At 51.3% G+C, this 11,564-nt stretch overlaps 1 protein-coding gene across 1 annotated transcript in view; it reads left to right on the top strand.

The window, feature by feature from the left end:
• The window catches only part of TBX4 (T-box 4), a 25,438-nt gene extending 22,259 nt beyond the window's left edge, over window positions 1-3,179 (top strand). Inside the window, exons 6-8 of the mRNA XM_004684447.1 lie at window positions 83-171; window positions 298-533; window positions 2,563-3,179. Of these exons, the coding sequence (XP_004684504.1) occupies window positions 83-171; window positions 298-533; window positions 2,563-3,179 (942 nt within the window). The remainder of the gene's footprint in view (window positions 1-82; window positions 172-297; window positions 534-2,562) is intronic.
• The last annotated feature ends 8,385 nt before the right edge of the window (window positions 3,180-11,564 follow it).

The following is an 11,564-nucleotide window of genomic DNA, read 5'->3' as shown; positions in this document are numbered from 1 at the left end:
GTGGGTGGGGGTGGCGCAGGAGGGCCAGGGGCCAGCCCAGTCTCTACGACCAGTGACTGTTCCGTGTGTCCTCTCCCGACAGATCACACAGCTGAAAATCGAGAACAACCCTTTTGCCAAGGGGTTTCGGGGCAGTGATGACAGTGACCTGCGTGTGGCCCGACTGCAGAGGTGGGACTGCCCCGGCTTGGGGGCAGGCAGGCGGGCAGACTGGGTTCAGGCGCATGGGCTCCGTAACCCTCAAAGTGTCTTCACTCTCTTCCTGTCTCCCTCTGACTGCGCCCCCCACCCCTCCAGCAAAGAATACCCCGTGATCTCCAAAAGCATCATGAGACAGAGGCTCGTGTCCACCCAGCTCTCGGCCAAGCCCGACGTCAGCCCCCTGCATGGCGCACACCAGGCTCTCCAGCACTACCAGTATGAGAATGGGGCGCACATGCAGTTTGCCACGGCAGAGCCCCAGGACCTCCCCCTCAACACCTTCCCAACCCAGAGGGACTCCAGTCTCTTCTATCACTGCCTGAAACGACGAGGTAGCGCTCTCCTGGCCCAGCAGTATTCGTGGGTCAGAGGAAGGGTGCAGCTGTCCTCACACACGCACGCATGCGCAGGCCCTGTGGCTCTGAGGTCACGGTTGGAGGGCCTCCGTGGGGCGGGCAGGTGACGCAGAGCCAGCTGGGCCTGGCCTTGAGGTGTGGGAGGATGCAGTGTTGCCAGCCAGAGGTTTTTAGACTAGGGTCGTCATGAGCAAAGCTACTGTATCAGCACAGGAGGGCCTGGAGTGGCGAGGCCAGATCTCCACAATATCCAGAGCTGCAAAGGCCTCGTCAGAGGGGAAGTGAGCTGTTGCCGGTGCAGAATAGGGGCCAGAAAAACGCAGCCAGAGCTGTCCCTGCTGGGTTCTCTCTGCACAAGAGGAGCCCTGAGCCAGGGGCCCAGAACACCGGGTATGAGGTACCAGGTCTCGAGTTCTCCACCTGTGAAGTAGGGATGATTAATGTTATTATGCCAGAGGACCTCACAGGACCGCTTAGATTCTCTTGGGAAAGAATTTGAGGACCTTTGTTTACAGTCCAGAATAATCTCTCAGCTCAGTGTCTAGGGACTAGCGAGCAGAGCTCCGAGTGTCCCCAGCACCAGTCCCAGGAGGACTGATGACCGAGGCGGGGGTTGGCAAGCCGTGGCCCTTACCAGACCCAGCCTGCTGCTTGTTTGCTTGGCCTCTGAGCCATATGAAGTGGTTTTTACATTTTTAAATAGCTGGCAGAAGCCAAAAGAAGACTATTTCATGATATTTGAACATTATATGAAAGGCGAACCTCCGTGTCCCAAGTTTTATTGTAACACAACCATGCACCTTACTTACCTATTGTCTATGACAGCTTTCTGGCGAAACCAGTGGAGTGGGATGGGCGGGGCAGGTGTAGTGTGGCCCATCAAGCCAAACACTTGGTATCTGGTGCTTTACTGAAAATGTTTGCCACTCCTGACCTAGAGTGACCCATCCCTTCCTAAGTTAAAGAGCTCAGGGCAGGGAGAAAGGAGGGGTTAATTGGGAGAGAGGATGGAGAGGAGGAATTGAATGAGGGCTGGAGGAGAGAGCAGGGTGAGACAGGGGCACCCGTCTCAGGGAAGATGCCTCAGAGGGGCGAGAAGAGGCGAGTGTAGGTCTTCAGATCCCCCCGGCTCTGCCCTGTGTGTGCAGACACGGCTCCCAGAATGGAGCCCCAGGGATGCCGGCCGGAGGAAGACAAGCCAGTAGACGGGTGCTCTCCAGCCCGCTGTGTAGGCTGCTGCCCAAGTCCTCAGGCCTGGGTTCTCCCTGCCTCCCAGGGGGGACCTGCCACTGCAGATCGTCACACCCCCGGGGTCGAGGATGAAAGACGCTCATAGGTGGTTTGGGGCAACGGATGTCATCTTGCCCCGATGACAACTCAAAGTACTTGAAAGTACAAGTGGCCTTTTATTGATTATCAGCTCCGTTTCTTAATTTCATAAAAGCTGTTCTTACGTTGAGGTCCGTAGTGGTCTGATGGGACTTCTTGGACACATGCAGGCTGTAGTTCCTCCTCGAAAAGCAGGGCCTGTGAGTAGCTTTACATTCTCACAAGAGCTGAGGAGAGAGGCGGACACTTTGTGGCTTTAATTTTCTGGTTAATTCAGACAGATGCGGCCTCTGGGTCTGGTCTGGCCTGGCAGTCGCCTCTACTTTCTTGGCTAGGGTGGGCCTGGCCTAAGCATGCAAGTCACATTAAGGCCTCTCACCATCCTTGAGAGTCAGGATGGCACAGGATCAAAGCCACATGCCACTGCTAAGCACACCACAGCGTCCAGAGAGGCAGTGTCCCCCCTGGCCTTTCAGCAGGGTCCACAGCTGACCACTTCTTGGCTGCCACCACCTTATAAAAGAGCTGTCGCTGATTAAAATGGTCCTGGCAACATGGGGCAGGGGTGGACCCCAAATGACAAGGGTAGGCTGTCCTGGCGTCCAGCCAGGGTGTTTTGGGCCCTGGGCTGGTGGCAATGGTTTTCTCTGAAAACCATTTCTTTGTCTTCCAGCAGATAGTGCCCGCCATCTGGACTTACCCTGCAAGCGATCCTATCTGGAAGCTCCCTCTGCTGTGGGCGAGGACCATTATTTCCGTTCTCCGCCTCCCTACGACCAGCCGATGCTCAGCCCTTCCTACTGCAGTGAGGTGACCCCGAGAGAGGCCTGTATGTACTCGGGTTCTGGGCCCGAGATCGCTGGGGTGTCCGGGGTGGATGAGTTGCCCCCACCCCCACTGAGCTGTAACATGTGGACGTCAGTCTCCCCGTACACCAGCTACAGCGTTCAGACAATGGAGACCGTACCTTACCAGCCCTTCCCCACGCACTTCACTGCCACCACCATGATGCCTCGCTTGCCGGCTATCTCTGCGCAGACCTCCCAGCCGCCAGGAAACACCCACTTCAGTGTCTACAACCAGCTCTCACAGTCTCAGGTCCGAGAGCGGGGCCCGGCCGCCTCTTTCCCGAGGGAGCGCGGCCTCCCCGCCGTGTGCGAGAGGAAGCCACCCTCGCCACACCTGAATGCTGCCAACGAGTTCCTGTACTCTCAGAGCTTCTCCTTGTCCCGGGAAGCTTCCTTGCAGTATCATTCAGGCATGGGGACTGTGGAGAACTGGACTGATGGATGACTCCCCTGTCTCAGCACAGCTCCGGGACCATGTGAACCCAGTACTGGCCTCTGTGGGTGGCCTGCACTACCAAGACACGGGGAAGGTATTTCAAAGGGTGGTGGTGGTGGTGCGTGGGTGCGTGTGTGTGTGCATGTGTGTGTGTGTGTGTGTGTGGAGAGCATTTATCTTCTGACCTATGACTGGTCACATCGAGGGAAAAACCTAGGAAATGATTCTGACTGCAGGACCTGGGTGCCTTGTTATCTGACATCTCAACATGCCCATGGGTGGGGTAGGAGTGGAGAGGTCAAATGAGTTATTTGAAGGTTTTCTAATATAATCTTTAATTTACTCAGGGGGCAGGTGATAGGTCTCCCCTACAGGGAGCATTGGGGGAAGAGTCTCCTCGCTGGGGTGGGAGGGTTCCGTGCACATCTTAGGGTCTTGATCTGTTGGCAAGGGGAGCTGAGGATCTTTTTGGGAGCTGAAGTCTCACAACTTGGGCTCCCGTGAAACCACCCGAGACATGGGCTCAGCTAAGCACAGGGACGCTGAGAAAGAGCCGCTGCTCACTTGGCGACCTGGAAGTGGGTCCGGGAGCTCTGAGCTCTGAGGATGACTCCAGAGAAGGTCCTATCTGTGTTCACCTGACAGTATTAAAAATTTTTTTTTTCTTCGAGAGGAGGGAAAATACAACCCATAGGATCTCTGTAATCTAGATTTTTTCACAAAATGCAAAGCCCGCCCCTTTCACGCACGACATGCAGTCTCTTACTCCGCCTGGTGGGGAAGGCCTGGCGGCCTCCTCTGCACCACCTGCTCCCCACGACTGGCAACTCCGAAGCGCACTTCACTGGCCTCATCCCCGGGAGATCACACTGGAGCTGCTGTCGGCATCGCCAGCCTGTTCTGCTTCCAGAAAATCCACGCCCCTGGAGCAAGAAAGCCCAGCAGAAGTAAAAATGAGAATTGGGAAAACATTCATTTCTTCCAGTAAATTCAGCCAGTGAGCACAGAGGAGCAAGGATAATTCTTGCGCCGTGAGGTGGATCGTGCAGTCTTCAGCCCAGCTCTTTAGCCTTGAACGTCACCAGACCATCTGCGTGGTTGGTGTGAACTCTGTAATCAAATTTGGGAAATCACTAAACTCTTTGCATGCAGAATAGCTATTTATATATTAAATAAATAAATAAAGAAATAAAATATAAATATAAATATATATATATCACAAATGCAGGCCACATGTCAAATTCAGCTTTGCTTTTTTACAAATGAATAAACTTAAAATTAAAATGAACATTGGAGGGGGTATTTGGAAAGACATCTATTTAAATGACATCTATTTTATTACACATTTGTTGTTAAGAATTAAGAGTGGTTTAGATAAAACCTAAATATATATATATATAAATATATATAAACACACACATTACAGATTAAACTTTATTAGAAGACACATTAGCTAAAGGGGATATGGCGCTTCAAGTGTTTTGTTATATATATAGCATGGCCATTTTATTTTACATATGGGAACATAAAGCCATTTTACAACTGTGCAGTGTGTGGATGCTCTTTACTGTTGACTTCTTCGTTCTTGGTTCAGCCAGTAATCTGTCACCTTTTAGTCACCAACACATAACCTGCTGATTTGCGGGAAGGTGGTCCTGCAATTAGGGAGTTCTTGAGGGGATTTTTACAGGTGCTTAAGAAACAAAACTAAGGAGCAGAGCCTGGGGCTTGCTTCCTGGAGCAGCCGAGGTGGGAGCTCACCAGCCACCTGCACCCAGGGAGAAGTAGCCCAGGCCTGGCAGAACCTGCCACGTGCCCACTCTGCCAGATCCTTGAACTTTGGCTTCAGGATGGAGAGGGAGAAAAGAGAGGCCGTGTGGTCCAGGCTCACCAACTTGAGAGGGAAGGAAGCTGGTACAGGAAGGTGCTGCTGGGCCCCCTCTTTACAACCTTCACCTCTGGCCCACCTCTGGGGCGCCTTTCCCAGAGCTGCTCGGCCATCCTCATCAAAACCTGAGATTCCCTGATGAGTGAAAACTCAACCGTATCTCTTGTTTCCCTCGAGTGTTCCCTTGCGGCTCTGGGGCTGCCTCTGGCTGGACTTCTTGGAGAAGAGGCCAAGCTTTCTTCTCTTGGCTGTTGGCTCCCTCCTTGGGCTTGTGGGGATCAGAGAAAAAAACTTAACTGCGCTCAGCTCAGGAGCAGGGGAGGGAAGTCTTCCTAACTCACACCTGCTCTGCTCTCTCCTTTCTGGGTGAAGGTGTGAAGGCATTTGTGGGTACCCCACACATTCTACAACCCCAGGCAGAGGGCTGGGAGCTAGACATGGGTTCCCCAGCTCACTGGAGATGCCTAGCTTGCTGAGTCTCCGTAGAGAAAGCTTCCTGTGGACATTCTGGAAAGCATGAGGTCTTTGGGCTTCCCCACCTGGGCATGGCTACAGAAGGGTCTGCAGTGGGATTTGTGGAACTTTCCTGCCCTCTGAATCAACAAGTCAATAAAAAGGGGGCACATGGGATACCCTGGAACAAAGGGCACCATTCAGTAGCGCCAACAGGTCATACATCATGGGGCCAGAAATCTGCCACATGAAAAGTGTTTCTGCTTCTGCTGTGCCTTGAGTGGGTGGGGGAAAGCAAGGAACTGCCTATAGCTGCGAGCCTACAGGCAGGCAGCCCCCAGACGCTGCTCTCCAGCCCAAGGCCAGGCCCCTGGGGGAAGCTGAGCTCAGCCACAGCTCAGCCACCCAACTGCCCTGCAACAGAAGGGCCTAGAATAACAGAGGGGAGAAGGGAAAGAAGCTGGGGCTGGCTGACAAATTGTTAAAAAGCCAAACCAACTTCCAGTCTCAGCTGGGCCTCGGGGGGTCAAGAGGCCTTGGCGCGCCCCACTAATGGAGCCTGCTCAAGGAGTAGCAGCCCCAGCCTTGCAGTGTCTTATCTTACAACATAAAATTAAAACCCACTTAAAAGGCCGGAGGGCATGTTAACATTCCCCCTGCTGTCTAATTGAAGTAGTTCCCAGTACACAGGATTTCACTTGAAAGATGTCTCCCTCCAAACCCCAGTTCTGCTTGGCGGGCAGGGGGAGGTGGGGGCGGGGGGAGAGGGGAGGAGACTCAGGCTGGAAAAGCACCCGTTCTGCGTGCCACCCCTACCCTGGGGGCAGGTGGCGACAGCAAGGGTTAGGCCGGCCTGGGGGATTTTTTTGTATTTTACAGAAATATACACATTCATTAGCAGCTCTGTCAGCAGAGGCCAGAACCCTGACACGAATCCCTGGTAATGACTCAAATATGAGGATCCCTGCCCCCACCCAAACCTGGCGGTTCCAGAGACCAAGAGATTTCCAGTCCATCTCCCCCCCCACCCCCCCCACCCCCATGCCCTCCTCCCTCCTATGCAAATATATTACAGGTCTCCCAGGCATCCGGAATCAATCAGGGGCATCCTGTCAAGGTGATGAACTTGCACTGGCCATCCCGAGTAATGGGAACCAGTCAGTCTGAAGCTGGCCGAGACTGAAAGCCAAGGTGACAGCTATTAAGCAATTGTGTGCAGAACAAAATGGCAAAGGGGCGGGTAATCAATTCAATTTCGGTGGGTTCAACCCAAGCCACTGCAGCTGCTGTCGCAACTGATTAGCGAGGGCCTGGCTGGAGCTTTCAATGCGAGCCCATCACAGATCAGAAACAGGCCCAGGATGAAAAGGGAATGAACTGTCTCCTGAGAAGTAGGCGATGAAGGACTCTGTTTTATGTGACTGTGTTCTTCCCTCTTTCCTTGAAGAAGGAGTAGAAAAAAAGTCAGCAGTTTGGAGATTAGATAGTTTTCTTTTCAGCCATTTATCATTATGAAGGAAAGTAGACAGGGCGGGGGCAGAAAAATCTCCAGTGGGATTTCTGCAAAGTCTCACTAAGAAGGACCAGGCTTACACTTTGCGGCTCCAGCAGCTCCTGCTTATTACCACAGCCTGCCGGAGTCTGCAGAACATCCAGCATCCCTCTTCTCTAACAAGGGCAAGCAGGTCCCAGGGCTCTGAGACACACAGAAATTCTCCTGCAGAAACCCCAAATCACCAAATGGTATGATTTGTGAAAATGAAAGCCTGAGTCGGAATACCAGGGAGTGGCGCGAAACGGGGCAAGAGAAGACAGAGAGAGTGGTGCAAAGTTCCAGCAGGTTAGGCCTCAGGGTGCCCCCCCCATTTTACCTGGGCCAGGCCAGGGCAAGGAGGGCCCAGCTGTGCCTGTCTGTGGTCAGCACGGACCCCAGGCTGAGGAAAGACGCTGGCAGCCTGCTTGAAAGTTCTAGTCGTGTGTTTGGTTCCTCCACGTGGCTGCAGCAGGCAGAGAGAGACGCACAAGCACAAAAGCCACGAAAGACAGACAGCGTCGGGGCTGGGAAGGACGGGAGAGGCTGCGAGCGGATGTAGCGCCAGCAGGGAGAGGGAGGCCTGTCGTGGAGCCCAGGATGGGGAATAAGCATCTGGGGCAGGACTCTGGCCCAGGGTGGGGCTGGTGGTGAGGACCGAAGGGCTGAAAATGAGGCCATGGGTGTGGTGGTCAGGTCTTTTCTAAGAATTACCAATAGATAATCACTATGCGCAAACTAATCTCACTAATAATCTAATGGCAAATAAAGTGGTAAAATTCCACTTTCATTTTACAAAGGAAGAAACATTAAAGCAAAGATAGGGGAGTCTCAGTTGTTGCTGTAAGAGCACGTTTGTGAAAGTGTTTCTTGGTAGGGGCAGCAGCTTGGTATCAGGGACAAAGACTCTGAAAGTGTCCATATCCTAAAGAAACTAACCAGAAACATGGACGTGGCTTAATGCTCTATAATGTTCATCGTGGTGCTATTTCTAATTGGCAAGAAAGTAAATTACGGTTAAGTAAATCAAGGTATTCTACAACATGATGTGGTCAGTGACATGTTTACAAAGTACAGTTAATGGTGAGGAACTGATTTAAAACTAAGTGAGAAGAGAGGATCCTAATGTAATGTGTCATCTTGAAAATGAAAACAAAAATATTGATGCAGCCAATATTAAATATTAAATAGCAGTTGACTGTTAAATAGCAGTCAAGGAGAGATATATATGCAATATATAAATACGTAGCTCCACGCTAGACTATGTGCACAGATTTGCTGAGTAATATGTACGGTATGAATTACAAAATAAAAATAAACCTCTATGCTGTGAGTGGAATAGGGGTGTGAGGTACGACTCTGTTGTATAAATGATTGTGAGCGTGTGGATGTGAATAAGTGTGTGTGTGAGTGGGTGTGTGGGGGCAGGAGAAGATTTAGGAGGTATTGTTTGGGGTATTTGCCTCATACATCTCTGGTTTGATTTGCTGCAATGATCATGTATTAAAAGATCGAAATTTTTTAAAAAGTTGCAATGATTGAAGTGCGTGGAACAAAAGAAGAGGTAAAAGAATCTATGCCTGGGGGCTCTGGCGGTAGGTCAAGTGGACAGAGATGAGTCCTGGGCTGCCTCCCCTTGTCTCCTGACACTTGGGCTCTCCCTTTCTACCCCTCTTCTGCTCTCATTCAAGGGGGGGGCTTTAGCCTTCTCTTTCATGAGCTCCTCACACCGCCCGATGCCATCTGTTCCTGAGGTCTCTGTAACCTTGCACAGGTCTCACCTCGTTTCCTTCTGCCGAGACAGTCTCCTGGCCATTTCTGCCGAGAGATGTCAGGGCCTCTGGCCCCCTCTGCTCAGCCTCTCCACACCTGCCCTTGCAGTCTCTGTTTTGGTAAAGGGTTCCCCACCAAGCATGCTTCTGCTCAAGTCAGAAACCTGAGCTCCAGCTCTGATATTTGCCAAATGACACAGATTCTACTTCCCAAGATCATTGCATACTTTCCCTCTCTCCCATCAGGCCTGGTAATGTCCTCCATAATAGCCAATCCTCGGGCCTCCACTAAGTGAGGTTGTGGTGAGCAAACGCCTGGGAGAAAACATGGCCTGTGGGGTGATGGCTGTTCAGACACGAGGACCTGCTTGAGGTATTGCCCAAGCAGAAAACAGGCGGCTGCTCAAGGAGCAGAGGGCTGGCTTCATGGGTGACACCTCTGCTGTGGGGTGTGTGGTCCGTGCCCTCTGCTATGGGTGCCACCTTGATGTGATGAGGAAGCAAGGCACTCCTGTAACAGCTCTTCAGGGTCTTAGGTTACCCCCAGAGCCACCAGCTCTCCCGTGCCCTGCTCTGATGGGCCCGCCACCAGAGTGTGACACTCAAAACTGATCCCACTGTCATCCGACCCAGCCGCTTCCTAGTGGCCACTGAGCCCCAAGAGCACCAAATCAGGCGATCCCAGCATCTACCCTCCAAGTCCCCACACTTCTTTCTCCTTCAGGGATTCCAACAGTCCCTTGCCCCAGGTCGTTCCAAGGATGACCATTCAGCCTACAGCAAGATGTAACTGGCTCAGCTGTCTCTTAAGAGAGAAGCCAAGCCAAGAAGAAGCCCCAAACGTGACTTGCTACGTAAAGCCCCTATGACAGGGTGTATGCTCAGGAAGTGATGATGCCCCCTAATCCTTCCACCCTCACAGCTGGACATCTCTCCCTGGCAAGGCGTGTGTGAGTTGAGACAGCAACAGTTACTTGCCCTCCTACTGGCACAGAAGCGGCTGAGCTAGTTCAACTCCGCCATTGGTTCTAATCTGACTCTCCTCTAGATCTGGCTAGATGAACATTGGAGATGCCTCCAAATATAACCTAGTGAATCATTTGTGGCACTTAGGTTTACAGCTCTCTCCACAAACTACAAGCTGCCACAACTGCTCCATGAACTTGGGTTATATGTTGCACTGCCCCTGATCAAAGGAGGGGGCATCTCAGTTTGGGGTCTCACCCTCTCCATGTGGTTGGGTCAGCTTGGCCCAAGCTAGCAGAGTCAGTAAGCCAGATGCTTCCAGGCCAACAGTTTCTAGTGTTCAGGGGGTGGCTCTAGGCCCCCTTGGGCTTGGACGGCAAAGCCACGTTATCTTCTTGTTTTTCCAACTCCTGGTCATCATGAGATTCCTTGGGGTGATCTGCAAAGACTTGTTCTGGAGTCACTTTTCCTTAATGCCAAGAGTTCCCTGCATTGCCTGAAGCAAAGGCTGGGTTTTGCGTGGCTGCATTAGGAATGATGGAAACTATTTGCTGCTTTTAATAGATCAAAATATAGCATGGCACAATCTTCCTCCTCAGATCCCACGTGCTCGCAGTCTGGCCCACAAGCTGAAAAGCCCAAGGCTGTCTCTTCAGGGTGGTGGATGAGCCTGAATCAACTCCAGACATAGCACTAAAGGTTGAGGCATTAAGCTCTGGTTGATCACACACTGGAATTTTGTAATTGCCTAACCCAAAAAATAAGCTTGGGACTGTGTGTGAGGAGATGGGGGCCCTGGTCCCCGTTTTGTCACAAGCTGGTTGTGCCACTTGTCCTTTCTCTGTGCCTGCTTTTCTGTTTTCCCATCTAGCTCTTCTCTTTCCCTTTAGCATCAAGGTCACAATTTCATGAATTGCATCGCCCTCATGAATGTCTATTGCGTGGGACACTGCCTGGAGAGCAGGATTCTCGCCAAAGTAGATAAGGGAAGAAAATTCTAGACTTTTCTTGTTCTGTTTATTTTCATCCTCTTCAGCTATGTAATATCTATGTTAGTACAGTTGTACATACATTCAATTTATAAATAGGTTTATAAATAATAATATAGTCTAGTCTGTACTTCAGTTTTTTCCTGAAGAGGTAAGATCACAAAATGGCTGAGGAGTAAAGGATGACAGGGAAGTCACAAAGAGGCTGTGCCGTGTGACCTCTCGGGCGTCTGCAGAGCTTTGAGGGAGAGGCACAGTGAGGGAGCAGGAAGGAAGTAGACCTGAGGGCCACCACAAATTAAATAATGCCTCTTCTCTTTGAGTTTCTAGTTTCCCATATTAATTAGGGGTAACAAAGTGCTACCTCGCTCTAGAAAAATGATTAAACGAGATACTACAGGTAGTGTATAGAATGTGTGTCGGTTCAAGTTGCCACTTTTCCTAACTGCAGACCGACATGCCAGTCTGCAAAGGTTTCGCTTTAGATGCCTAAAAGATGTGAGACTTTTTTTTCTGGGAAATTTCTTTTATTGCTTTACGGGACTTTATTGCTTCTCCTGTCTCACAGTTAAGCCTCCTTTAACAGATGCCAGAGCCTAGATCTATGCACAGTTTGGTGAATAATGCCAAAGGCGGTGGGGAGAGCATGCTAGGGGAAGAATCCTGCTTGGTCTTTCCAGCCCTCTGAGCATCCTGCTTCCTGGGTCTGGGACTTGTCCAGGATTCAGAACTCTATTCAGGGATGTTTAGGAAAAGGTGTCTCTCCAACGAGAAGACAGTTACATCCACCGGTGT

The sequence above is a fragment of the Condylura cristata genome, unplaced genomic scaffold, assembly GCF_000260355.1.
Source record: "Condylura cristata isolate star-nosed mole 26May11 unplaced genomic scaffold, ConCri1.0 scaffold00017, whole genome shotgun sequence".
Lineage (NCBI taxonomy): Eukaryota > Metazoa > Chordata > Mammalia > Eulipotyphla > Talpidae > Condylura > Condylura cristata.
The sequence above is the reverse complement of the archived record's forward strand: the minus strand, read 5'-3'. Positions and strand labels throughout refer to the sequence as shown.